Source organism: Mesoplodon bidens (assembly GCF_964165515.1).
Source record: "Mesoplodon bidens genome assembly, chromosome: 15".
In the NCBI taxonomy this organism is placed as follows: Eukaryota; Metazoa; Chordata; class Mammalia; order Artiodactyla; family Ziphiidae; genus Mesoplodon; species Mesoplodon bidens.
Window position 1 is genome coordinate 43558284 of NC_138171.1, and position 27895 is coordinate 43586178.

The following is a 27895-nucleotide window of genomic DNA, read 5'->3' on the forward strand; positions in this document are numbered from 1 at the left end:
AGGTCCGCCAGCGCTGAGCCCCCGGAGGGAGGAGGGGGCGGGCTCAGGGAGTCCCTCCTTCGGGGGCGGGGCCAAGGGCTTCGCTGCCCGGCCCTGCCGAGCTGAGGTCTGCGGGCTCCAGTTTACTAAGCTCATGCAAACCCGGCCAGAAGCCACCGCACTTATCAGCAGATCTCATGATTGTTTGCTAAAGGCTCTGCGGGTCTACACAGGTCACCTCCATCGGAACTCCGCGACTCCACGTCGGAGCCAGCCCTCGGCACCCCCTGCAGTCGGACGGTTACAGCCGCGGGAGACCTGGAGGCGGTGGCAGCGGCCCAGGAACTAGCAGCAGCGCCCGGGTAAGTCTGGGCATGTGTTTATCTCTCTGTGTGCCCAACTTTCTGATTACCGGTCTGCCTAGCCTACACCCAGGGCCTCTGTGATTCTACATTTATTTTCCTTAATCGGGATAGATAAAGTATTTCATGGGATTCCAAGGCTTTTTTTTCATCCGTTTACTTCTGAATGGTTTTCACTTGTTTTATCCCACTGCTGCCTGTTACCAAACAGCATGAATGAATGATGCAATCCTACATAGGGGAGTCATCAGTACAAGAGTAGGAAAATCTCCAGAATTTAGAGTTGCAGTATCTGACTTCATCAACTTCTTTACCATTAGAATTAGAATTTTATTTTTTTATTTTTATTTTTTTATTTTTATTTTTTTTCTGCTATGAACATTGGGGTGCATGTATCTTTTTGAATTATGTTTTTTTCCAGATATATTCCCAGGAGTGGGATTGCTGGATCATATTTAGCTTTTTTTTTTTTTAAGTTTAATTTTATTTTTTTTCTGCTTTATAACAAATTTAATCAGTTACACATATACATATGTTCCCATATCCCCTCCCTTTTGCGTCTCCCTCCCACCCTCCCTATCCCACCCCTCCAGGCGGTCACAAAGCACCGAGCTGATCTCCCTGTGCTATGCGGCTGCTTCCCACTAGCTATCTACCTTACGTTTCGTAGTGTATGTATGTCCATGCCACTCTCTCGATTGTCACAGCTTACCCTTCCCCCTCCCCATATCCTCAAGTCCATTCTCTAGTAGGTCTGTGTCTTTATTCCTGTCTTACCCCTATGTTCTTCATGACATTTTTTTTCTTAAATTCCATATATATGTGTCAACATACAGTATTTGTCTTTCTCTTTCTGACTTACTTCACTCTGTAGGACAGACTCTAGGTCCATCCACCTCATTACAAATAGCTCAATTTCGTTTCTTTTTATGGCTGAGTAATATTCCATTGTATATATGTGCCACATCTTCTTTATCCATTCATCCGATGATGGACACTTAGGTTGTTTCCATCTCCGGGCTATTGTAAATAGGGCTGCTATGAACATTTTGGTACATGACTCTTTTTGAATTATGGTTTTCTCAGGGTATATGCCCAGTAGTGGGATTGCTGGGTCATATGGTAGTTCTATTTGTAGTTTTTTAAGGAACCTCCATACCGTTCTCCATAGTGGCTGTACCAATTCACATTCCCACCAGCAGTGCAAGAGTGTTCCCTTTTTTCCACACCCTCTCCAGCATTTATTGTTTCTAGATTTTTTTTTTTTTTTTTTTTTTTTTTTTTTTTTTACTTTTTATTTTATATTGGAGTATAGCCGATTAACAATGTTGTGATAGTTTCAGATGCACAGCAAAGGGACTCGGCTATACATATGCATGTACCCATTCTCCCCCAAACTCCCCTCCCATCCAGGCTGCCACATAACATTGAGCAGAGTCCCCTGTGCTATATAGTAGGTCCACTGGTTATCCATTTTTTTTTAAGTTTATTTATTTATTTTTTTAATTAGTTTCTGCTTTATAACAAAGTGAATCAGTCATACATATACATCTGTTCCCACATCCCTTCCCTCTTGCATCTCCCTCCCTCCCACCCTCCCCATCCCACCCCTCCAGGCGGTCACAAAGCACCGAGCTGATCTCCCTGTGCTCTGCGGCTGCTTCCCACTATCTATCTACCTGACGTTTGGTAGTGTATACACGTCCATGCCTCTCTTTCGCCTTGTCACAGCCCACCCTTCCCCCTCCCCATATCCTCAAGTCCATTCTCAAGTAGGTCTGCGTCTTCATTCCCGTTTTGCCCCTAGGTTCTTCATGACATTTTTTTTTTAAATTCCGTATATATGTGTTAGCATACGGTATTTGTCTTTCTCTTTCTGACTAACTTCACTCTGTATGACAGACTCTAGGTCTATCCACCTCATTACAAATAGCTCAGTTTCGTTTCTTTTTATGGCTGAGTAATATTCCATTGTATATATGTGCCACATCTTCTTTATCCATTCATCCGATGATGGACACTTAGGTTGTTTCCATCTCCGGGCTATTGTAAATAGGGCTGCTATGAACATTTTGGTACATGACTCTTTTTGAATTATGGTTTTCTCAGGGTATATGCCCAGTAGTGGGATTGCTGGGTCATATGGTAGTTCTATTTGTAGTTTTTTAAGGAACCTCCATACCGTTCTCCATAGTGGCTGTACCAATTCACATTCCCACCAGCAGTGCAAGAGTGTTCCCTTTTTTCCACACCCTCTCCAGCATTTATTGTTTCTAGATTTTTTGATGATGACCATTCTGACTGGTGTGAGATGATATCTCATTGTAGTTTTGATTTGAATTGTTTTATCCCACTGCTGCCTGTTACCAAACAGCATGAATGAATGATGCAGTCCTACATAGGGGAGTCATCAATACAAGAGTAGGAAAATCTCCAGAATTTAGAGTTGCAGTATCTGACTTCGTCAACTTCTTTACCATTAGAATTAGAATTTTAATACGTACTTACCAGATACGTTGTTGTACAGGTAGAGCTTCAAGCTGGGAATTAAATAAATAATTCTTCTATTCATTAAACTTATGTACTATGTTTTCTTTATATGTGACTTGCACGTTGTGTTTACTCTTTAAATATTTGACTGACCAGTATTGGAATGAGGATCAGGGAAGAAAAATTAAATCCAGGATTTCTGTATGTTATTACAACTGCCTGGTGTGTTTTCAATATAATGATCATAGTCCTATCACTTTCATATTGGGAAACAAAGTAGTCAGGACGTTTTAAGTTTTCAGTTTATTTGATACATGCCTAATAACTTTTTTTAAGCTAACGTTTTATTGATGTATAATTTAATGCAATAATATGCACCCATTTTACGTGTACATTTTGATGAATTTTGACAATGTTGTACACACTTATAATCACCACCACAATAAAACACTTCCATCACGCTTAAGTTTCCTAGGGCCTCTTTGCAGTCAGATCCCCCCACTCCTAGCCCTACTGGCCTAATTTTTGTCATAATAGCATTTGTTTGTATTTTCTAGGGTTTCATATAAACAGAATCATATTGTATGTACTGTTTTGTGTCTGGCTTCTTCTGGGCAGTGTAATGTTTTCTATATTTATTCATGTTATAGCATCATTAGTAATTCATATCTTTTTATTGCTGAGTAGTGTTCTATTCTAGGGATGTAACACACTGTGTTTATCCATTTATCTGTTGGTGGTCATTCTAGTTTTGGGCTATTACGAATTAAGCTGCTTTGAATATGTTTTTTGTTTTTTTGTTTTTTTTACATTTATTTATTTATTTATTTATTTATTGGCCACACTGCACGGCATGTGGTATCTTAGTTCCCCGACCATGGATCAAACCCATGCCCCCTGCATTGGAAGTGTGGAATCTTCACCACTGGACCACCAGGGAAGTCCCATCCCTTAGCTGCTTTTTTTTTTTTAATATATATTTTAAATTAATTAATTAATTTTTGCCTGTGTTGGGTCTTCCTTGCTGCTCACGGACTTTCTCTAGTTGCAGTGAGTGGGGGCTACTCTTTGCTGCAGTGTGTGGGCTTCTCATTGTGGTGGCTTCTCTTGTTGAGGAGCACAGGACTCTAGGCACTCGGGCTTCGGTAGTTGTGGTTCACGGGCTTAGTTGCTCCACGGCATGTGGGATCTTCCCAGACCAGGGCTTGAACCCATGTCCCCTGCATTGGCAGGTGGATTCTTAACCACTGTGCCACCAGGGAAGTCCCCTGAATATGTTTTCATTTCACTTGAATAAATCTGCAGGAGTGGGATTGCTGACTCTTACGGTAGGTAAATGTTTAATTTCGTAAGGAGCTGCCCAACTGTTTTCCAAAGTGGTTGTACCATTTTACATCCCCACTGGCAATGTATAAGAGTTCCAGTTGTTCCATGTCCTCACCAATACATGGTATTGTCAGTCTTTTTTATTTTTGTTATTCTTCTTTTGAGTTTATTTGCACATCTTTTTTGAAATATCTATTGCTTATATTTTAATGGGTTGTTTGTTTTATTGAGTTGTAAGAGTTCTTTATTCTAGATACAAGTCCTCTATCAAATATATGTATTGTGAATATTTTCTCCCATTCTGTGACTTGCCTTTTTTTCCCTTTCTTTCTCCCCCGCCACCGCCGCCATAATGGTGTCTTTTGAAAAGCAGAAGTTTTTAATTTTGATGAAGTCCAATTTATCACTTTTTCCCTTTTATTATTCATGCTATTTGGGTTTTATTTGAGAAAAATTTGCCTACCTTAAGGTTTTTCTATTAGTATCTATTGCTGCATGATAAATTATCCCAAAACTCAGCAGCTTAAAATGACAAACGTTTATTTTCTCACTTTCTGTGGGTCAGAAATCTGGGAGCAGCTTAGCTGGGTGGTTCTGGTTTAGGGTCTCTTAAGAGGTTGCAGTTGGCCAAGGTCAACTTATCTGAACACTTTATTGGGGGAGGATCTGCTTCCTAGAGCACTCACCTGATTATTGGCAGGATTCAGTTCCTTGAGGGTTGTTGGACTGAGGTCCTCAGTTCCTCACTGGCTGTTTGCTGGACGTCCCCTCAGTTCTGCCACATGGGCCTCTCATTGGGCAGCTACCAACTTGGTAGCTGCCTTCCCCCAGAGCAAGGAGTGGGGGTGCCAGGGCAAGATGGAAGCCACATTCCTTTTTTTTTCTTTTTTTTGAGATTAACTCACTTTATTTTATTATTTTATTTTATTTTTTTACCTCACTGTGTGGCTTGCAGGATCTTAGTTCACCGACCAGGGATTGAACCCAGGCCCCAGCAGTGAAAGTGACAAGTCCTAACCACTGGACTGCCAGGGAATTCCCCGAGATTAACTCACTATAAAAAAACCACTTTTATAATATTTTCTAAATAGAAATAATTATGGATTCACAGAAGGCTGCAAAGAAATATACAGGGAAATCTCATGCATTCCTCCTTCCCCCATGTCCCTTCCCCCGAAGACAACATCCCAAGGAACTGACATTGGCACAATCCTTAGAGCTTGTTCAGACCTCACAGTTATACAGACACTCATTTGTGTCAGTCTAATTTTGCAAGTGATATCCTATCACCTCTGCCTCACTCTATTCACTGGAAGAGAGTCACTATACCCAGCTAACTCTCAAGGGTAAGGGGTTACAGATGGGTTGGGATAGCAGGAAGTCGGTTCAGTAGGTTTTTTGGATTTTTTGTTTTTTGGCCTTGCTGTGTGGCTTGCGGGATCTTAGTTCCCTGACCAGGGATGGAACCCAGGCCCCCCTGCAGTGGAAGCACAGAGTCCTAAACACTGGACCACCAGGGAATTCCCACTAGGGGCCATTTTAGAGGCTGCCTACCATAGGTGTGCAATTTTTCTCCTGTGTTTTAGAAGTCTTATAGTTTTAGCTTTTGTGTTTAGATTCATTTGGAGTTAATTTTGGCATTGGACTACAAGTTAGGGAAGAATATACATTTCAAGATTTCTATATTTTATTAAAACTACCAGGTAGGATTTCAATATAATAACGATCAGAGTCTTGTCATTTTCATGCTGGTGAAACAAGGGACGTCTTAAATTTTCACATGATCTAATACATGCCCAATTAAAAAAAAAAAAGGCCAGTAGCAAAGTATGAATTCTAAATTAGAAGAGAAATAGAGCGGGCCTTTGTAATTAAACCAATGGATCAAAGGAGAAAGAATAAACTCTATTAAAGAAGCAAATTGGAAATATTCCTTTTCTTGTCATGCCATTCCCGGCAGTGGGTTCTCCTTAAGAACAGCAGCTTCCGGGGAGGATCGCTAGGGTGCAGCTCTCGCTGGCCTGCAGGGGAGTGGGATTCAGAACACCTGCAGAAGCCAGTCATGCTCAGCAGAGTGGGAAAGAAACGCTAGACTTGCATGCTCAGGTACGAGGCTTTGAGTACACTTTGTACTCTTCCTCCTTCACGGGAGTATTATCCTGTGTGACTCCGCTGAGAGAAGGGTACACCGAACCCTTTCTGAGTTCGGTGAGGACCGTATTTGAACCTTCCAAATGATTTATTTCCATTCTGGCTTCCTTCCTTTGTCAACCTCTGCTTTTTCTTGCTGCTTGTTCTTAACTATTTCTTTTTATCTCTTTTTTTCTTCTGAGATTTAGCACCTTTATCCACTTTTTTTTTTTTTTGCTGCTGCTTTGGGTTTTCGTTGCTGCGTGCAGTCTTCCTCTATCTGTGGCAAGCGGGGGCTACTCTTCGTTGCGGTGCTCAGGCTTCTCATTGTGGTGGCTTGTTGTGGAGCATGGGCTCTAGGCATGTACGCTTCAGTAGTTGCGGCACCCGGGCTCTAGAGCGCAGGCTCAGTAGTAGTGGCGCATGGCCTTAGTTGCTCCGCGGCATGTGGGGTCTTCCCGGACCAGGGCTCGAACCCATGTCCCCTGCATTGGCAGGCGGATTCTTAACCACTGTGCCACTGGGGAAGTCCCTATCCACTTCTATTTACAGTTTAAATGATGAGGATTATAATTTGAAGTTGTTGGCTTCGTTCCCTCGTTATTGGGCAGCAAGATTTCCCTCTGACTGTTCTTGGAATGTTGTTGACTTTCCTCGTTTTGTAGAGCCTGTAATGGACCTGTGTTGGCTTCTCTGTATTTGTATTGTGTTTTCCCAGTAGATCCTCTTCCCCTTTCTCTCTCCTTCCCTTGCCTTTGAGCCTTGTTAATCAGGTGTAGGTGATTTCCTATCATACTCGAAGCTTTTGCAGAATTAAAGCCACAGAAGAGTGTTTCCTCCTCTGCGTGCTTCAAGGAGACAGAAGTGAAGGGTTTCCCAGGGGAAGCAGTCTTAGGAGACTTTGCAGCTGACCCTCCTTTGTACTGGTCCTGCTAGGAGGGACAGTGAAGCTAGACAGTCTCCTGTTTCTTCTCCTGTGTCTGGACCTTGATGTTCATGTCCCTGTTTTTTTTCTAGGCTCTTGCTCTTGCAGAACTCACAAGATCTCTCTTAAAGAAATTTGTAGTCAGAGCTTTATGCTATGTTTTTATTCAGGAAAGAAGCAGGAAGAGAAGAGTATTGTCTCCTAGGAATCCAGCCCTGGAGAAACGTGAGTCCAATTCGTCTTCTGTTTTCATTGTCATTGTTGTATATTTATCAGTTAACAGTTTAATATTCACTGAAGAAAAAAAATTGTCTGCTGTAACCTATGTGGCATGCTTAAAAATCTCAGGTTCCCCGAAGAATAGCTGTTCTTTTTTATCATAAAATATACTATAATGCATTGACCAGAAACCATAGTCCTAGTTACAGGAAGGCTCTTTGACTCTCCTCTGATTCAGAAACTCTCAGACTCCATTGGGCATTGTTTCACTGCTTGGAGGGCCCCAAACAGACTCACCCCTAAGACCAAAGCCATCCCAGGTGACACCCATCTAAGCCCAGGAAGCTTTGCTCTGTCGGCTTCCTCAACCTCTGTACCAGCTTATATTTGTTCTCACACAGGTGAAGGTAAGAGGTCAATCCCAGCAAAAGGGGAAGTTGGTGAAGGTGATCTTAGATGCCTCTTGCGAGATACTTAGTTGGAGAAGTTGGAAGAGAGTTTGGATGAGCAAGTTTTTCTCCTTTTATCTAAAACCAGACCTCCTAAGGTTGGCCAGGAAGGAAAACTTGTTTTTGTACTTTTGGAGCTGGGGGTGAGAAGGGGTTGTCAGCTGTGGCTTCTTTACCAGTTGGCCCTCTGCTTCCCCAAGATGGACCTGTTGAGGTCGGGTGGGCAGGAGTCCTGTCCTGAGACACAGAAGGCAGTGGTCCAGTGGTCGGGACCAGGCCTGGGAGCTGCCATGTCTAAGCACAGACCTTTCCACCAGGATTTCTTCCACCCCCGTCCTGTCCCCCTTCCTTGCAAGGGCCAGATGTGAGGGATCCAGAGTCCATTCTCCAGCAACGATTTTTCTAATGTACACAATTCACTTTGAAGCAACTGAACTTACTCAGCAGATTTCCCCTCTGTCCCCTGGAGCTATGAGAATTTTGACTTTGTATGAATCATGAGTCACTCCTGGTGGAGACAATGAAAAAAAGAGGGAACCAGAAGTGAATAAGGAGACAGAGTATTTCACAGTGCAGGTAGGGAAGTGCTAAAGGAAGCTGAATTTGTTCTGCAGTCTAAGCAGGGGATTGAAACCCATGTAAGCTGACGGGTGGAGGGCATATCCTCTGGCACAAGCATTTAGTGGGCAAAGTTAAGGTCATATAATCCAGCTCCATCTGCTAGAGAGGGCATGAAGAAAGAATCAGTCTTCCAAGTAACTTCAATGTAATGTTTGTGTATGGCTGTTAGTATAATTGGCACCATCATGGACCCTTACAGTTTCTCCTGTCCTTCCGCTGACCCTACCCAGGACTGTACTGTGCAGTGACTCACTTCTCTGTCATCAAGGGCTTTGTAGTTAATAGACATTGTTTAATAATCATTAGGACCAGGTAGCCTCTATGCTCTGTTAGTCCCCAAACAATGATGAAAACCCTCCCCTGATGTATTCCTGGCACCCACGAGACCACTTACCCATTCATAAATCTTGGCTTGGGAGTGCACGCCCTGTTTCCAAGCACCTATTCCCAAGCACTATAAAATTGTCCCAATGGCCCCTTGGTGGTGGGAAGTGCAGCTGCGAATGCTTCTGGATTGTTGTCTATCCAATCCAGATCCCACCCTCTGAGTAAGTTACCTATGATAAACCGATCCATTGATTATACAGAGCTGCCTGCCTCATTTTTCGGTCTCAAGATGCCTTCTCAGTTTGGTGGGCACTTTTCGTTCCCTCTGTCCTCCAATAGTTTGTCTCAAAAATCCTGTCTTTGGAACCAAAATCTGTCTTTGGAACCACAGTGCAACCCAGGATGCAGGTGTCAGCAATTCTGAATCATGAGTCAGGACTAATGTTCATCTGGGTCTGTGAAAATCAGTCCTCACTTTATTTGAGGAAATGTACATTTCCTTTCATATTTGAGGCTCATGATCTGGTTGAAGCTATTGCTGATATCAGTGGTTGGAAAGAGGCTAAAGGTGCTGGCTTTTCAAATGTGAGCAATAGTGATTTGTCTGATCATCCCAACAAGACTAGGAACCTCTTGAAGATGGTGCCCATTCTGCATTTCCCAGGACTTGTGCTAGGCACAGAGAGGCACTGTAGATTGGCTTCATCTTACATCTTTGAGGCTTCAGGAGCCTGTCAGTCATTCTCAGGAGTCTTGCCCATTCTCCGTTATTTGTGTTGCCTCCGGTACCTTCTTTTTATTTATTTATTTATTTATTTATTTGCGGTATGCAGCCCTCTCACCGCTGCGGCCCCTCCCGCCGCAGAGCACAGGCTCCGGAGGCGCAGGTCCAGTGGCCATGGCCCACGGGCCCAGCCACTCCGCGGCATGTGGGATCCTCCTGGACCGGGGCACGAACCCGTGTCCCCTGCATCAGCAGGTGGACTCTCAACCACTGCGCCACCAGGGAAGCCCCAGTCATCAATTTTATACACATCAGTGTATACATGTCAATCCCAATCACCCAATTCATCACACCACCATCCCCACCCCCCCACGCTTTCCCCTCTTGGTGTCCATACGTTTGTTCTCTACATCTGTGTCTCAATTTCTGCCCTGCAAACTGGTTCATCTGTACCATTTTTCTAGGTTCCACATACATGCGTTAATATACGATATTTGTTTTTCTCTTTCTGACTTACTTCACTCTGTATGACAGTCTGTAGATCCATCCACATCTCTACAAATGACCCAATTTCATTCCTTTTTATGGCTGAGTAATATTCCATTGTATATATGTACCACATCTTCTTTATCCATTCATCTGTCGATGGGCATTTAGGTTACTTCCATGACCTGGCTATTGTAAATAGTGCTGCAGTGAACATTAGGGTGCATGTGTCTTTTTGAATTATGGTTTTCTCTGAGTATATGCCCAGTAGTGGGATTGCTGGATCATATGGTAGTTCTGTTTTTAGTTTTTTAAGGAACCTCTACACTGTTCTCCATAGTGGCTGTATCAATTTACATTTCCACCAACAGTGCAAGAGGGTTCCCTTTTCTCCACACCCTGTCCAGCATTTGTTGTTTGTAGATTTTCTGATGATGCCCATTCTAACTGGTGTGAGGTGATACCTCATTGTAGTTTTGATTTGCATTTCTCTAATAATTAGTGATGTTGAGCAGCTTTTTATGTGCTTCTTGGCCATCTCTATGTCTTCTTTGGAGAAATGTCTATTTAGGTCTTCTGCCCATTTTTGGATTGGGTTATTTGTTTCTTTAATATTGAGCTGCATGAGGTGTTTATATATTTTGGAGATTAACCCTTTGTCCGTTGATTTGTTTGCAAATATTTTCTCCCATTCTGAGGGTTGTCTTTTCGTCTTGCTTATGATTTCCTTTGCTGTGCAAAAGCTTTTAAGTTTCATTGGGTCCCATTTGTTTATTTTTGTTTTTATTTCCATTTCTCTAGGAGGTGGGTCAAAAAGGATCTTGCTGTGATTTACATCATAGAGTGTTCTTCCTATGTTTTCCTCTAAGAGTTTTATAGTGTCCGGTCTTATATTTAGGTCTCTAATCCATTTTGAGTTTATTTTTGTGTATGGTGTTAGGGAGTGTTCTAATTTCATTCTTTTACATGTAGCTGTCCAGTTTTCCCAGCACCAGTTATTGAAGAGACTGTGTTTTCTCCATTGTATATCCTTGCCTCCTTTCTCACAGATTAGTTGACCATAGGTGTGTGGGTTTATCTCTGGGCTTTCTATCTTGTTCCATTGATCTGTGTTTCTGTTTTTGTGCCAGTACCATATTGTCTTGATTACTGTAGCTTTGTAGTATAGTCTGAAGTCAGGGATTCTGATTCCTCCAGCTCCGTTTTATTCCCTCGACACTGCTTTGGCTATTCGGGGTCTTTTGTGTCTCCATACAAATTTTAAGATTTTTTGTTCTATTTCCATAAAAAATGCCATTGGTAATTTGATAGGGATTGCATTGAATCTGTAGATTGCTTTGGGTAGTATAGTCATTTTCACAATATTGATTCTTCCAATCCAAGAACATGGTATATCTCTCCATCTGTTGGTATCATCTTTAATTTCTTTCATCAGTGTCTTATAGTTTTCTGCATACAGGTCTTTTGTCTTCCTAGGTAGGTTTATTCCTAGGTATTTTATTCTTTTTGTTGCAATGGTAAATGGGAGTGTTTCCTTAATTTCTCTTTTCAGATTTTTCATCATTAGTGTATAGGAATGCAAGAGATTTCTTGCATTAATTTTGTATCCTTCAACTTTACCAAATTCATTGATTAGCTCTAGTAGTTTTCTGGTGGCATTTTTAGGATTCTCTATGTATAGTATCATGTCATCTGCAAACAGTGACAGTTTTACTTCTTCTTTTCTAATTTGTATTCGTTTTATTTCTTTTTCTTCTCTGATTGCCGTGGCTAGGACTTCCAAAACTATGTTGAATAATAGTGGTGAGAGTGGACATCCTTGTCTTGTTCCTGATCTTAGAGGAAATGCTTTCAGTTTTTCACCATTGAGAATGATGTTTGCTGTGGGTTTGTCGTATATGGCCTTTATTATGTTGAGGTGGGTTCTGTCTGTGCCCACTTTCTGGAGAGTTTTTATCATAAATGGATGTTGAATTTTGTCAAAAGCTTTTTCTGCATCTATTGAGTTGATCATATGGTTTTTATTCTTCAATTTGTTAATATGGTGTATCACATTGATTGATGTGCATATATTGAAGAATCCTTGCATCCCTGGGATAAATCCCACTTGATCATGGTGTATGATCCTTTTAATGTGTTGTTGGATTCTGTTTGCTAGTATTTTGTTGAGGATTTTTGCATCTCTATTCATCAGTGATACTGGTCTGTAATTTTCTTTTTTGTAGTATCTTTGTCTGGTTTTCGTATCAGGGTGATGGTGGCCTCATAGAATGAGTTTGGGAGTGTTCCTTCCTCTGCAATTTTTTGAAAGAGTTTGAGAAGGATGGGTGTTAGCTCTTCTCTAAATGTTTGATAGAATTTACCTGTGAAGCCATCTGGTCCTGGACTTTTGTTTGTTGAAAGATTTTTAATCACAGTTTCAGTTTCATTACTTGTGACTGGTCTGTTCATATTTTCTATTTCTTCCTGATTCAGTCTTGGAAGGTTATTCCTTTCTAAGAATTTGTCCATTTCTTCCAGATTGTCCATTTTGTTGGCATAGAGTTGCTTGTAGTAGTCTCTTAGGATGCTTTGTATTTCTATGGTGTCTGTTGTAACTTTTCCTTTTTCATTTCTAATTTTATTGATTTGAGTCCTCTCTCTCTTCTTCTTGATGAGTCTGGCTAATGGTTTATCAATTTTGTTTATCTTCTCAAAGAACCAGCTTTTAGTTTTATTGATCTTTGCTATTGTTTTCTTTGTTTCTATTTCATTTATTTCTGCTCTGATCTTTATGATTTCTTTCCTTCTGCTCACTTTGGGTTTTGCTTGTTCTTCTTTCTCTAGTTCCTTTAGATGTAAGGTTAGATTGTTTATTTGGTACTTTTCTTGTTTCTTGAGGTAGGCTTGTATAGCTATAAACTTCCATCTTAGAACTGCTTTTGCTGCATCCCATAGGTTTTGCATCGTCGTGCTTTCATTATCATTTGTCTCTAGGTATTTTTTGATTTCCTCTTTGATTTCTTCAGTGATCTCTTGGTTATTTAGTAATGTATTGTTTAGCCTCCATGTGTTTGTGGGGTTTTTTTTTTTTCTTTTTTGGTTTTTTTTTGCGGTACGCAGGCCTCGCACCACTGTGGCCTCTCCCATTGTGGAGCACAGGCTCCGGACACACAGGCTCAGTGGCCATGGCTCACGAGCCCAGCTGCTCTGCAGCATGTGGGATCCTCCTGGACTAGGGCACGAACCCGTGTCCCCTGCATCGGCAGGTGGACTCTCAACCACTGCGCCACCAGGGAAGCCCCCATGTTTGTGTTTTTTATGTTTTTTTCCCTGTAATTCATTTCTAATCTCATAGCGTTGTGGTTAGAGAAGATGCTTGATATGATTTCAGTTTTCTTAAATTTACTGAGGCTTGATTTGTGACCCAAGATGTGATCTATCCTGGAGAATGTTCCGTTTGCACTTGAGAAGAAAGTGTAATCTGCTGTTTTTGGATGGAATGTCCTATAAATATCAATTAAATCTATCTGGTCTATTGTGTCATTTAAAGCTTCTGTTTCCTTATTTATTTTCATTTTGTATGATCTGTCCATTGGTGTAAGTGAGGTGTTAAATTCCCCCACTATTATTGTGTTAGTGTTGATTTCCTCTTTTATAGCTGTTAGCAGTTGCCTTATGTATTGAGGTGCTCCTATGTTGGGTGCATATATATTTATAATTGTTATATCTTTTTCTTGGATTGATCTCTTGATCATTATGTAGTGTCCTTCCTTGTCTCTTGTAACATTCTTTATTTAAAGTCTATTTTATCTGATATGAGTATTACTACTCCAGCTTTCTTTTGATTTCCATTTGCATGGAATATCTTTTTCCATCCCCTAAGTTTCAGTCTGTATGTGTCCCTAGGTCTGAAGTGGGTCTCTTGTATACCACATATATATGGGTCTTGTTTTTGTATCCATTCAGCAAGCCTGTGTCTTTCGGTTGGAGCATTTAATCCATTCATGTTTAAGGTAATTATTGATATGTATGTTCCTATGGCCATTTTCTTAGTTGTTTTGTTTTTGTAGGTCCTTTTCTTCTCTTGTGTTTCCCACTTAAAGAAGTTCCTTTAGCATTTGTTGTAGAGCTGGTTTGGTGGTGCTGAATTCTCTTAGCTTTTGCTTGTCTGTAAAGCTTTTGATTTCTCCATCGAATCTGAATGAGATCCTTGCCCGTTAGAATAATCTTGGTTGTAGGTCCTTCCCTTTCATCAGTTTAAGTATATCATGCCACTCCGTTCTGGCTTGTAGAGTTTCTGCTGAGCAATCAGCTGTTAACCTTATGGGAGTTCCACTGTATGTTATTTGTCATTTTTCCCTTGCTGCTTTCAATAATTTTTCTTTGTCTTTAATTTTTGCCTATTTGATTACTATGTGTCTTGGCGTGTTTCTCCTTCAGTTTATTCTGTATGGGACTCGCTGTGCTTCCTGGACTTGGGTGGCTATTTCCTTTCCCATGTTAGGGAAGTTTTTGACTATAATCTCTTCAAGTATTTTCTTGGGTCCTTTCTCTTCTCCTTCTGGGACCCCTATAATGCGAATGTTGTTGCGTTTAATGTTGTCCCAGAGGTCTCTTCGGCTGTCTTCATTTCTTTTCATTCTTTATTCTTTATTCTGTTCCACAGCAGTGAATTCCACCATTCTGTCTTCCGGGTCACTTATCCGTTCTTCTGCCTCAGTTATTCTGCTATTGATCCCTTCTAGTGTAGTTTCCATTTCAGTTATTGTATTGTTCATCTCTGTTTGTCTGTTCTTTAATTCTTCTATGTCTTTGTTAAACATTTCTTGCATCTTCTTGATCTTTGCCTCCATTCTTTTTCCAAGGTCCTGGATCATCTTCACTATCATTATTCTGAATTCTTTTTCTGGAAGTTTGCCTATCTCCACTTCATTTAATTGTTTTTCTAGGGTTTTATCTTGTTCCTTCATCTGGTACATAGCCCTCTGTCTTTTCATCTTGTCTATCTGTGAATGTCACCTCCTGTACATTCTTATAAGGTTCTTTAGCCTATTCCATTTATCTCATTTTAGGTCCTCTAACATCATTTGTTTGTCTGTTTCTGGCTTTCTCTCCATTTACAAGTGGCTTATTCTCCATTCTCAGTGGAACTGTGCTGCATTAAGCACTGCTTCTCTGCTGATAGACTTCTGTCTTCTAGGCTTGTATAGTGAGCCTGCTTAACCATGTAATATTAGGTTAATTCCTCTGGACCAGAGCCAAATGGCTGTTTCTGAGGCACAGAGAGTGGGATACGGAGCTCCTTGGAGTTCGCTGGCTTGGTGGGAATTTGACAGTTTATGAAACCTGTTTCTATCTGCTGGTCTCCCAAAGAATGGGCAGACTTTCTTCTTTCACTATTTCTCTAATAATTAGCGATGTTGAGAACCTTTTCACTTGCCTGTTGGCCATATGTATGTCTTCTTTGGAGGACAGTCTGAATTCTTGCTGAAAGTCTTTGATATTTCCTGGGTCCACGTTATTTTCTTTCTTTCTTTCTTTCTTTCTTCCTTCCTTCCTTCCTTCTTCCTCCCTCCCTCCCTCCCTCCTTCCCTCCCTTTTTTTCTTTCTTTCGCTGTGTTGTATTTTCATTGATGCGCGCAGGGTTTCTCTAGTTGCATCATTGCAGTGCATGGGCTTCTCATTGTGGTGGCTTCTCTTGTTGTGGAGCACAGGTTCTAGGTGTGCAGGCTCAGTAGTTGTGGCACACAGGCTTAGTTGCTTCCGTGGCATGTGGCATCTTCCCAGACCGGGGGTCAAACCCATGTCCCCTGCATTGGCAGGCAGATTCTTAACCACTGCGCCACCAAGGAAGCCCCCACGTTACGTTCTTAACAATGTCTAACCTTATTTAATTCTGCTTAATTTATCCACCTCTTTTATGTTGTCTCTGTGCATTTGAGACCCAAGTTTCAGTTCTTTGGCCATCATTTAGGAGCTGTATGACCTTAGGTAAAGCATTTAACTTCCTTATACCTCTATTAGTTAATCTGTGAAACAGATGTATTAATATTGTTCCTGCGGAAAGGCATGGGACTAGCCCCAGATAATGGCTTTGAGTTTCCTTCCAACTTCAGAATATATGATATTGATTCTGTTTCTCTGTTATAGTCATCATTGCTTGTTAAGGATTTTAATTTTAGGATAATAGCACACTAAATTGGAATTGTTTTATTGAGAATAGTAATCTACTCGATTCTCTGTTCTCAGTAACTGCTTAGATTCAACTCTAATTCATGAAACATTTAATTTTAGCACCCACTGTGCTGGAAACAGAAAGATAATTCAGTCAAGGTCCCGACCTTGAAGGAACTCACATTCTAGGAAGGGAATGGGAGTGATTACTTAATTCTCTGAGGGGGTTATGAAGGAGCTAGTACAGGGAAAATAATTTCATCTGAACCTTGAAGAATAAATAGGGATTTTCCCATTAGACATGAGTAATTAGGTGATTTCAGGCAGAGGGAACAGCATCTGCAAAGGTACAGAGAACTAAAAAATCATAACATGTTTAAAGAACAAGAAGTCCTCTGTATTCCTTGAGCATAAGGTGTGGGTGTGTGTATGTGAGTGTATGTGGGGGGAGAAGAGCAATGGGGAATAGATTGGTGAAATAGGATTCAAATCATGAAGGGCATAAATGAATAACAGGGACATTTTGTTAATTTATATGCTAATGATGAGGAATGGATGAGCAAGGGCATCATGAGGTCTGCTGTGATTAACCTGATTTGATTCTTCAGTCCTCAGCAGCCAAACCTGAACACAGGCAGGCACAGCAGTATAGTTAAAATATAAGTGCAAATGACTATGTTAAAAAAAAAGTCTTTACCTTTAAAAAATACATGCTGAAATATTTTTGTATGAAATGATATGATTTGCTTTGAGATAAATCAGATTTATCTCAAAGGTGGAAGTGTGTGGGTGTGAGATTGCGATTTGTAATAAACATATTTGGTCCTGTCCCATTTCTGGCACAGAGCTCCTAAAACCCTTGGAATTTCCTGTGATGAGAGGGATAAAGGTGTCTCTTATGTTAATGAGGTGACTTTTGGACCCACCTAAGGATGGGGCCTGTTTGCCATGAGAGCCAACCATGTGATTAGAGGGTTGGAACTTTTGGTCCCACTGCCCTGACCTCTGGGGAGGGAAGAGAGGCTGGAGGCTGAGCTTAGGCACCAGTGACCAATGATTTAATCAATTATGCCCTTGTAATGAGTCCTCCATAAAACCCAAAAAAGACAGGGTTTGAAGAACTTCTAGGTTGGTGAACGCATGGAAATTTGGGGAGAACGGCATGCCTGGAGAGGGCATGGAAGCTCCATGCCCCTTTCCACATACCTTGCCCTGTACATTTCTTTCATCTGCTGTTCCTGAGTTATATCCTTTTATTTATTTATTTATTTATTTATTTATAAATATATTTATTTATTTATTTTTGGGTGTGTTGGGTCTTCGTTTCTGTGCGAGGGCTTTCTCTAGTTGCTGGGGCTACTCTTCATCGCAGTGCGCGGGCCTCTCACTGTCGCGGCCTCTCGTTGCGGAGCACAGGCTCCAGATGCGCAGGCTCAGTAGTTGTGGCTCACGGGCCTAGTTGCTCCGCGGCATGTGGGATCTTCCCAGACCAGGGCTCGAATCCATGTCCCCTGCATTGGCAGGCAGATTCTCAACCACTGCGCCACCAGGGAAGCCCCTATATCCTTTTAGAATAAATCTAGTAAAGTTCTGTGAGTCACTCTAACAAATTAATCAAACCCAAGGAGGGGGTTGTTGGAACCTCCAGTCTATAGCTGGTCAGTCAGAAGCACAGGTGATAATCTGGACTTGTGGACTTGTGACTGGCATCTGAAATGTGTGTGTGTGTGTGTGTGTGTGTGTGTGTTGGGGGTAGAGTGGGGTCAGTCTTGTGGGACTGCACCCTTAACCTGTGGAATCTGATGCTTTTCCTATGGGTAGATAGTGTTGGAATTGAGTTGAAATGTAGGATACCCTGCTGGTGTCCGAGAATTGCTTGGTAGTGTGGGAGCCCTACCCCCACAATGTTGGAATTGGGGTGCAGAACCTTTTATAGTGGGGTTGATGAAGCAAGATTTGCTATGATTGTTGAAGCAGGTTGATAAATACATGGAGTTCATGTATTTATACTTTCTATTTTTGTATGCATTTGAAATTTGCCACAATAAAAAGTTAAAAAAATGGTTAGTTGTAGGTATGTAATTCACAATTTTATCATTTATTCATTCATTCAACCTTCAGAATTAATTGAGCATCTACTCAAAAGAAGTTCAAAACAATAGGTGTTTTGGAAATTTTTGGATCTTAGTATAAAGAGCTTGCAATCCAAGAGTGGAGGTGCAATGCACATAACTCAATTTAAGATAAGTTGGAATATTATCAATTCCATATCTTAAAAAAACAGATCTACATGAAGTACTGGGGAAGTTCTGGGGAGAGATTTTTTTCCAGCTCAGGGGAATCAGGGAAGACTTAATAGTGAAGATGGCATTTGAACTTTATTCATTCACTTAATTCAACAGATATTACTGAGTCCTACTGTATGCCAAATACTGTTCTCAGTCTTAAGGATCCAGCAGTGAACAAAGCTGATAAAGATCCTACTCTTGTGAAATTTACATCCTAGTGGGAACAGATAGACAACACATAATAAACATAAGCTTTATCGTGTGTTAGAAGATGAAAGATGTTACAGTAAAAAGAAGTAGGGCATCGTGAGGGAGGTTAGTAGTGTTGGGGGTAAGGTTGGGGGGTGGTTACAGTGGTAAACAGGGTGGTCAGGTTGACATTTGGGCAAACTCTTGCCAAGGGAATTGGCCAAGTGGGTATTCTTGTGAAGAGCCCTCCCTCCGAGGGCACAGCTGGAGCAAAGGCCCTAAGTGGGGAGTTTGCCTGGTGTATTTGCAGGGCAGCAAGAGGACCAGCGAGGCTGGAGCAGAGTGAACGAGGGGGAGAGGAGTTGAAAATGAGGCCAGAGAAGTAATGGGGAGGGCATGGTGGTGGTGGTGCCAGAGTTGGGGGGCAGACCTTCTAGGTAATCATAAGAACTTTGGTTTTTACTTTTAGTAAAATGAGGAGCCAGTGAAGGATTTTGTTTGTTGCTTTTTTTTTTTTTTTTCCGGTACGCGGGCCTCTCACCATTGTGGCCTCTCCCGTTGCGGAGCACAAGCTCCGGACGCGCAGGCTCAGTGGCCATGGCTCACGGGCCCAGCCACTCCGCGGCATGTGGGATCTTCCCGGACCGGGGCATGAACCCATGTCCCCTGCATTGATTGGTAGGCGGACTCTCAACCACTGCGCCACCAGGGAAGCCCAGTGAAGGATTTTGAGCCAGAAGTGTAGCATGATTTGCTTATAGCTTACAGTGATTCTCTGGCTGTTATGTCGAGAGCAAATACTGGGGTGGGGACCTTTTAGGAGGCTTTTGGTATAATCTTGCCAAGAAACATTGGTGACTCAAGCTAGAATGATAGCAGTGGATGTGGTGAGAAGTGGTCATATTTTAGTTAGAGCTTAAAGGCAGAACCAACAGCATTTCCTGAAAGTTTGGATGTGGGATTTGAGAGAAAGAGAAATGTCAAGGGTAACTAAAGAATGGAGTTGCCATCAAGAGAGAGAAGGAAGGCTGCAAGAATGACAGTTTTCTGGGGGGAGGGAAGAGCGGGAGTTCAGTTTGGGACATGTTAAGTTTGGGATGTTTACCAAACATCTGAGTGGAAGTCAGGTAGGTAGTTGGAGTTTAGAGTTTGGGAGAGAAAACTGAGCTGCAGGTGTACATTTGGGAGTTACTGTCATAGAGACAGCATTTAAAGCCATGAGCCTGGATGAATTAATTCATCTAGGGAGTGAGTATAGGTAGAGAAGACCAAGGACGGACCATGGGCCATTGCAACATTAAGAGAACAGAAGAGAACCAATCAGCAAAGGAGCTTAGCCTCAAAGAGCTGATGATCTGTGAACCTAGGAAGTCAGTCCTCTAAGTTGAGGGATGAGCTTGAACAAGAGCATGATGCTGGGGGAAAAAACAAATTGTTGATAACCAGGAGCAGATGTGTTTAGTATTCATGTTTTTTAAGAATAGTTTTCTGTTGAATGGAGACATTCACATTTAGGTTGATAATGTTAGTGCAGAGTTTAAGATTCTATTATCTAACTGGATTCATTAATTTACCCTCCCTTGCCTATTTTTATTGGGTCTCTAATGAAACTCACATTTCCTGTTTGGAGTACTCTCTTGTAAGGGGTCAAACAAGGATCAACAATTTTTTTTGGTAAAGGGCCAGATAGTAAATATCCCAGACTTTGCAGGCTGTACAGTCTCTGATGCAGCTACTCAACTTGTCTGTTGTAGTGGGGAAGCTGCTATAGGCACATAAACGATGAACATGGCTGTGTTCCAATAACACTTGATTTTGGACACTGAACTTTGAATTTTATGTAATTTTCATGTTTCACAAAATATTATTCTTCTATTTTTTCCTGCTACTTAAAAGGTAAAAAAGTCATTCTTTGTAGGCTGTACAAAGATAAGTGGCAGGCTGGATTTGGCCTACTGACTGTAGTTTGCTGACCCCTGGCTTAAAAGATTTTTTTTTCCAGGTCAACTTTGAACCAGATCATTCTGCCAAATGCATTGGGGTTTTTTGGGGGGGTATTTATTTATTTATTTATTTATTTATTTATTTATTTATTTATTTATGGCTGTGTTGGGTCTTCGTAGCTTTGTGTGGGCTTTCTCTAGTTGTGGTGAGCGGGGGCTACTCTTTGTTGCGGTGCGCAGGCTTCTCAATGTCGTGGTTTCTCTTTTTTTTTTTGCGGTACGCGGGCCTCTCACCGTTGTGGCCTCTCCCGTTGTGGAGCACAGGCTCTGGACACGCAGGCTCAGCGGCCATGGCTCACGGGCCCAGCCGCTCCGTGGCACGTGGGATCTTCCCAGACCGGGGCACGAACCCATGTCCCCTGCATCGGCAGGCAGACTCTCAACCACTGCACCACCAGGGAAGCCCCAAATGCATTGGTTTGAAATCAGTTACAAAGTGGGTTGGCCAGACTCCTTTGAGTCTGTTTTCAGCCACTGTTTATGCTGATTTGCATTGTCCGTGTGGCGTTGTACATGACATATTAGTCTCTTTGATGGGTGAGTGGTCTGGGTGACCTCTAGGATCTAGTTCACGTCCATGATTCTAGTCCAGTGATTTTCTTAAAAAAAAAAAAAAAAAAAGAAAGAAAGAAATACTCAAAATTCTTTTGAAACTATCCTCCATAGCTTCTGCAGCACTGTGGTCTCCCAGAGTTTCTTCCCGTGACCTTTCCCTCTCATTTTCCTTCTCAGGCTCCTGACTTGAATGTCCCGTTCCTGCGCTCTGTCCTCAGGCCTCTTTCTCCCTTTTTCCACTCTCCCTGGTGACTTCCATCAGGCTGTGACTTCAGTTACCACCTCTGCACCAGAGACTAACACGTGTGTGTGTAGCTCTGACTTCTCTTCTGAGGTGGAAAGCAAGGTTTCCCATTGGCTAGAAGTTAAAATCCAAACTCCTGAGCCCAGCCCACACTAACTCCCCGTGCACTGCCTGGCAGCTGGACTGGACTGTTGGGCAGCTTCCAGCACGTCATCCATCCTTCTGCTGCATTGCCTTTGCCCTTGCTCTTCCCTCCGCCAACATTACCCTCTCTCCTTGCTGCTGTCTCCCTCCCTGCAAATTCCCAGCACACCCCAAATTGATACCCTGCCCTTTGAGAACCCACTCAGAGGGCCACTTACTCTGCAAGATTCAGCTTAATGCCTGTACTTCTTGGAAGCCCTGTTTCATAGACAAGGTTCAACATTTCCTCTGTGTGCTCATGGTATCTTATGCACATTTCCATTGTAGCCCTTGCCTTATTGCTCTGTTAGGTCAAAAGTCCTTGAATATTGCTTGAACATCAGATATATTTATAAGTTGGTACCTTCACTAGACAATTCTTGGGAGCAGAGTTTGGGTCCCGCTAATCTTTGTAACCCCAGAGCCTGACGTTTAGAAGATGCTTAATTTGTGTTAAAAAAAAAAAAAGAATGATTCCATGAGGACATGCTTATATGGGCTACACTGACTTTGATACAAATTAAAATATATTGACAGTCGTAGGCAAAATTAGACCTTTTTATGACTATATTTTATGTCTTTATCTATATTTATCTTTTTCTGTTGTAGGAGGAAAATTCTTCCCAGGATGGTCTCCCATTCAGAGTTGAGGAAACTTTTCTGTTCAGCTGATGCAGTGTGCTTTGATGTCGACAGCACAGTCATCAGAGAAGAAGGAATTGATGAGCTGGCCAAACTCTGTGGAGTTGAGGATGCTGTGTCAGAAATGTAGGAACAGTATTTATTCACCTTACGAAATGATAATTGCAAAAGAAGAGTGGCTTTTGGATGACATGCAGGACCAGAGCCACAATTCCCTGATCTTAGTCCCTGCCTATGAAACATGGGCACTAGGCTTTTTCCTCCATCACTGAGAGCTGAATTTGGTAGTGTACATCATCCAACCATCCCTTTATACAAATATTTATGGCAAAAAAATATATGGTTGCCTCTGACAAACAAATATGGATGACATACTCTTGGCTTGGTCAGGGGAATGATGACGATAAGTAACCAAAGAAGATGACCTGGGGGGTCTCCAGGGGTCCAGTGCTTTGTGTCATGGTTGAAAGTGTGGCCTTAGTGGTTTGTTAGAAAGCTAGTTATGGTTCAGAGTCTCTCCATGGATGCCTGGGTGAGAGTCCCTCCCTCCCTCCTGCCCTCCCTGTGCCACCTGCAGTCACTAGGTCATGGACCATTTCATGTTCAGCTTCCTTTGATGCAAGAGTACAGGGCCTTTGGTTTCTTTCTTGGTTTACAAACACTCACAGCTTCCAAGGCAGGTACCTGTGGATAGTATATGTGGTTTTCTTAGCTCACTGGATGGTGTATTTGTGGATGCAAAGGATAAAGGACTCTCTTTACTGATGTCTTTTGCGCCTTGGTCTCATTTGCTCTGCAAAATAGACTTAGGCTATTTTGGCTTCAAAATATTAATGTGATTCTCAAGCAAACCTTCAATAGTTTATCCCAGGCCTCACTCACTCCCATGGCCATGTACCACGTCTGTTGTATGGTGGGGCACCTTCCTCATGCATGGACCTTGTGAGGAGCGGGGGAGGCTATGCATGTAAACTTCGAAGACAGCACTTTGCTGGCCTGAGTTTTGGGTCTTCCTCCTAGGACACGGCGAGCCATGGGCGGGGCAGTGCCTTTCAAGGCTGCCCTCACAGAGCGCTTAGCTCTGATCCAGCCCTCCAGGGAACAGGTGCAAAGGCTCATAGCAGAGCACCCACCACACCTGACCCCCGGTATAAGGTAAGGGGCTCCCCGGTCTGGGCACACTGTCTCCCTATCAGCACCTGCATTTGGGGGCATGTCCTCCTGAGGGTATCTCACCATTACTTTAGAGCTCCCTTCTTTGTGGTTCCTTTGGTACTTGTATATGGTCTTGTCTGCTAGTTGGTCCTGCCCACGTCTGCCCTCCCTCTCTCCCCACGGGGAGCCTAAGCCTCCTCTTCTTCTTGTGTTTCTGGGTCCATGGGCAGAATAGAGTTGTGGAATGGTTTCCTAAAGCAGTTAAGCCCCACCCACTAATTTCTAAGTGCTTTTAGAAAAGCATATATAAAACATTAATTCATTAGGCAGTATACCTTGTCTGATGTACCTTGGGCAAATGTATTTGGAGAAAAAAATATATTTGAGTTTCCTTTTCATGTTTCATGTTTTCTCTTTTATATTAATCAGCACTTGGTATTTTATATGTTTTTTGTTTTTATTTTTTCAGGGAGCTAGTAAGTCGCCTACAGGAGCGAAATGTTCAGGTTTTTCTAATATCTGGAGGCTTTAGGAGCATTGTGGAGCATGTTGCTTCAAAGCTCAACATCCCATCAACCAATGTATTTGCCAACAGGCTGAAATTCTACTTTAATGGTAAGTCTTTAATAGTAACATTTTCTCCTTCTTATCTGTTTTAGTATTCAATATCCTAGGTAATGTCTATTGGAATGCAACTCAAGCAAGGTGGCATCAGAGTTAAATGTTGAGGTAAAGGGTTCACTTTACTGATGTCTTTTGCACCTTGGTATCGTTTGCCCTGCAAAATAAACTTAGGTCATCATCTCTCCTACCTTCAGTATCCATATAATCATCTATCTGTATATAAATGTCTGTACTTAGTAAAATGTTAGTTCCTATGTAACCCTCATGACTTATTTTGTTATGCATCATATTTCAGTTCTATGAAAGCTCTCATGTATCTGAATCAATTTAGATTCAGGAAGGAGAGTTAATTTGTGAGCAAGTGGCTGCACTTTAGCTGCCTTTGGAGGCACCTCCTGGCCCCTCTCTGGACCATCACAGAGCCACAGCTGTAGTTTTCTGTCATCTCAAGATGTCTCCAGTTATGTCAAGGGATGGCTGACATTCTTAAAACCAAATAATATTAATTAAAAAAAATTAAATGTGTTAATAGAACACTTTTTAAGGGTCTATAGATAGAAATCATTAAAAAAAAAGTGGAGAATAAGTGTGGTAATTACTGTAAGAATGGAAATAATCCATCAAATATAAATTGGAATCTCCTCTTAGATGAAATTGTATATCAACATGTTTTAAATTAATATATTACTGTTTCATGGTGTTCTGCCACCTCAACAAGTTTTGAGAATTATGACACTGGAAGCTTAGAGGATAAAATTAATTTACCCCAAGATGTTTATCATCTAAAGGAGTAACCTTGACAAGAGGTATTTGTAATTTAAAAGCAAAGCTTGTTCATTCTGAGGAATAAGTGTGGAAGTCCAGGCTGTGTCACTTTACTGAAGGCTGTTTTTAGCTTTGTGAGTGACTTGAAGGTGAGGCTATCATCTATGCAAAAGGCTGGCCCTACTGATACAATCCTGTGGATCTTTAACACTGTTTTAATGGCTCTTTTAAGGTGAATATGCAGGTTTTGATGAGATGCAGCCAACAGCCGAATCTGGTGGGAAAGGAAAAGTTATTAAACTTTTAAAGGAAAAATTTCATTTTAAGAAAATAGTCATGATTGGAGATGGAGCTACAGACATGGAAGCCTGTCCTCCAGCTGTATGTATTGTGTACTAATTTTTTTGCGTTTGTACTTTTACTGTTGACAGCTGACTTAGAACTCAGTACAATTTGTGAGAGTTAAACAAAAACCTTTATCAGCCTAAAATAAAAAGCCAAAATAAATAAAACAAATTCAATCTCAATATATTAATTGACTTTTTGCAAACCCAAAGAGGGTTGCAAATAAGGAACTTAAAAACCTTTTAAAACTTTCAAAGACCCCTGTCCCTGCAGGATGGCTGCCACCAGCCCAAGTATGTGCTCAACAAGGTTTGGCTTCATTTCCACAAATAATGCAGCTCTTATTACTATAACCAAAATTTTAATGTTTTATTTTTGATAAACTATTTCCTCATACGTTATCTCATTTAATCCTCATAACAGCCCTGTGAGGTAAAAGTATTATCTTCTCCTTTTTACTGATCAGGGAATTGAGGCTCAGGGAGGTTTGATACCACACCCATATTAAGGAATTTTATTATTCTGAATTAACATTGTTTTCTGAGACTAGCAGGAAACAAGTGCTATATAGCCAATATCTTAACTTATCTTAAGTTAAGCCAATATCTTCACTTATCACATGTCCATTTCACGTAGGACTTTGACTATATTGTCTTGTTCTAACTTAAGAAAAACTGAACCAAAAATATAGTGGTGAACGTTTTACTACCTAGTTTCCTGAGATCTAAAAATAGCATCTTTCTCTGTCAATGATTAAGCATTCGTGGTTAAAGAATCTTTTGGGATCCTTCTAACACTACTTGAGTCAGTTCGAGATAACACATTCTTAGATGATTTGTAGCCGATGTTGGGGTCAACTAAGTAGTGAACGCCGGGCTAGTTGAATAGCAAGGCATAAAATACAGGGTTCTCTCAGGGGGCCCCCAATCCCGGTGTCCAGAAAGAGCAAAATTACAAATTCCAGATGACCTTACTAGTCAGAAAATGATACAGCCTGACTGAACCAAGAGAAAGTGGTGTGCATGCAGGTGTGTAGCCCTGGAAGGTGGTCAGAGGAATCTGTGCCCTAAAGGACGGTTAGCAGCCTCCATGTGGAGGCCTGGCAGGACTTGGCGGGGTGTGTGTGTGTGTGGAATTTCTAGAGGGAGGGGAAGCAGCAGAGCACAGTAAGGATGTACTAGCATGGTCCTAGGCGCGAGTGAGCTTTCTCTTCAGCAAGAGAAGAAGACCCCACGTACCAGGCACTCTGGTGTTACCTTTGGGTCCTGGGAAGCCCTGGAAGGCTTCTGGACCGAGAAGGAACAAGTCAGTGTGTTAGGACAGCTGAGTTGGTGCTGGCATGCAGAAAGGGCTGCAGCAGAGGCAGGGAGCTCAGTTAGGAGGAGGCTAAATTTAACTAGAAGGGAAGCATCTAGTTATTCCCCCCCCCCCACCTTGTTTGGTATGAAAATAAAAATGAAGACAAAGGTCAAGTAAGAGAATTTTGTACTTCTAAATTAGTGTATATTGTTTCTGTAGGCTGGCAGAAAAAGAGAAAATACCATTTAAAAAGATAATTGACTAAAAGAAGGTGTCACTGAGCAGATATTAATGAAACAATGTAACTTTAAATAATTCTACCAGTGAAAAATAGAGTGCTGCTAACATACTCTGGGGTTGTCATCTCCTTCAGCCCGGAATAACATGCCCTCCTGGGAGGGAGGTCCCTCAGTTTCACCCAGGACGCCAGCCCAGCCGGGAGATACCTGCTCTGGTCCTGATTCCAGGCCTCGGGCATTTCCACGGCACCACAGGCTTCTCTTTGATCTTCTGTCTCTGAAATTGTCTGGCCTGGATGTGATTGCCACCTAGTTTAGAACTCAGATGTTTACCACCTGGTGTGGTTTTATTTTTGTAAGCAATTGTCTTGGTTTTAAGAGGGCTTCAGTTCTCCTGAAGCCCACAGTGTCCAGCTGAATGCATCTGCAGCAGTGGTGGTCAGACTCATTCATTCTTGGGGCAGGATGAGGGGAGGCTCCCGGGGAGCTGGGGGAGGGAGGTGCCCCAGGTGAGGCTGGGCTCACCTCTCTTTGCACAGAGTTTATTCTTTTAAACAACACTTACTGCCCTAGGCTGCTGCTGTATCTTTCTCTCTCTCTTTTAAACTATTTCCCTTTTGTTCTCTTCTTAGGATGTTTTCATTGGATTTGGAGGAAATGTGATCAGGCAACAAGTAAAGGACAACTCGGAATGGTATATCACTGATTTTGTAGAGCTTTTGGGAGAACTGGAAGAATAAGATCAGTTTTTATACAGTTCATAACAACTTCAGGTTAATTTTTAAAAGTTATACAGTTTGATACTGTTTGCTTCCAATTGCATATTAGGACTTAATATATAAATAGTACTGATTATCTGTACTTCCAAGTAAACTATAGTTAGGGCTCGTAGAACATTGTGGTTCTTTTTTTTTTTTAACTGTAGTTCCGGAATTATTATGACCATTTAATTACCTGGAGAGTTTTATAATTTGAATTCTTTATGTATTTTCCTAGCTATATTTTATTTGAAGGCTTTTGAAGGTGGATAGTAAATTAAACACCTTCATTATTGGAAATATGGATTAGGCAGCTTTAAGTGAAATTGGTTTTCCCTTTATATATAAATAAAAGTTTATCCACATATCAGAGCAGATTTGTAGAATTTTTTTTTTTTTTTCTTTTGAGCCA

At 41.7% G+C, this 27895-nt stretch overlaps 2 protein-coding genes across 3 annotated transcripts in view; both read left to right on the plus strand.

Annotated features, from left to right (window-relative positions):
* SEPTIN14 (septin 14) overlaps window positions 1-27895 on the plus strand; it is a gene marked incomplete at both ends in the record, with an annotated part of 563121 nt that overhangs the window by 411097 nt on the left and 124129 nt on the right. The window lies entirely within an intron of this gene.
* PSPH (phosphoserine phosphatase) lies at window positions 71-27853 on the plus strand. Of its 2 annotated transcripts, XM_081255638.1 has the most exons (7): window positions 71-341; window positions 7383-7437; window positions 22266-22424; window positions 23319-23453; window positions 23923-24068; window positions 25075-25223; window positions 27358-27853. In XM_081255638.1, exons 3-7 carry the CDS (start codon window positions 22285-22287, stop codon window positions 27463-27465), a joined length of 678 nt encoding a protein of 225 aa, XP_081111764.1. In that variant the 5' UTR covers window positions 71-341; window positions 7383-7437; window positions 22266-22284; the 3' UTR covers window positions 27466-27853. The 2 variants fall into 2 exon arrangements, with proteins under 2 accessions (XP_081111764.1, XP_081111765.1); XM_081255639.1 differs by lacking the exon at window positions 7383-7437.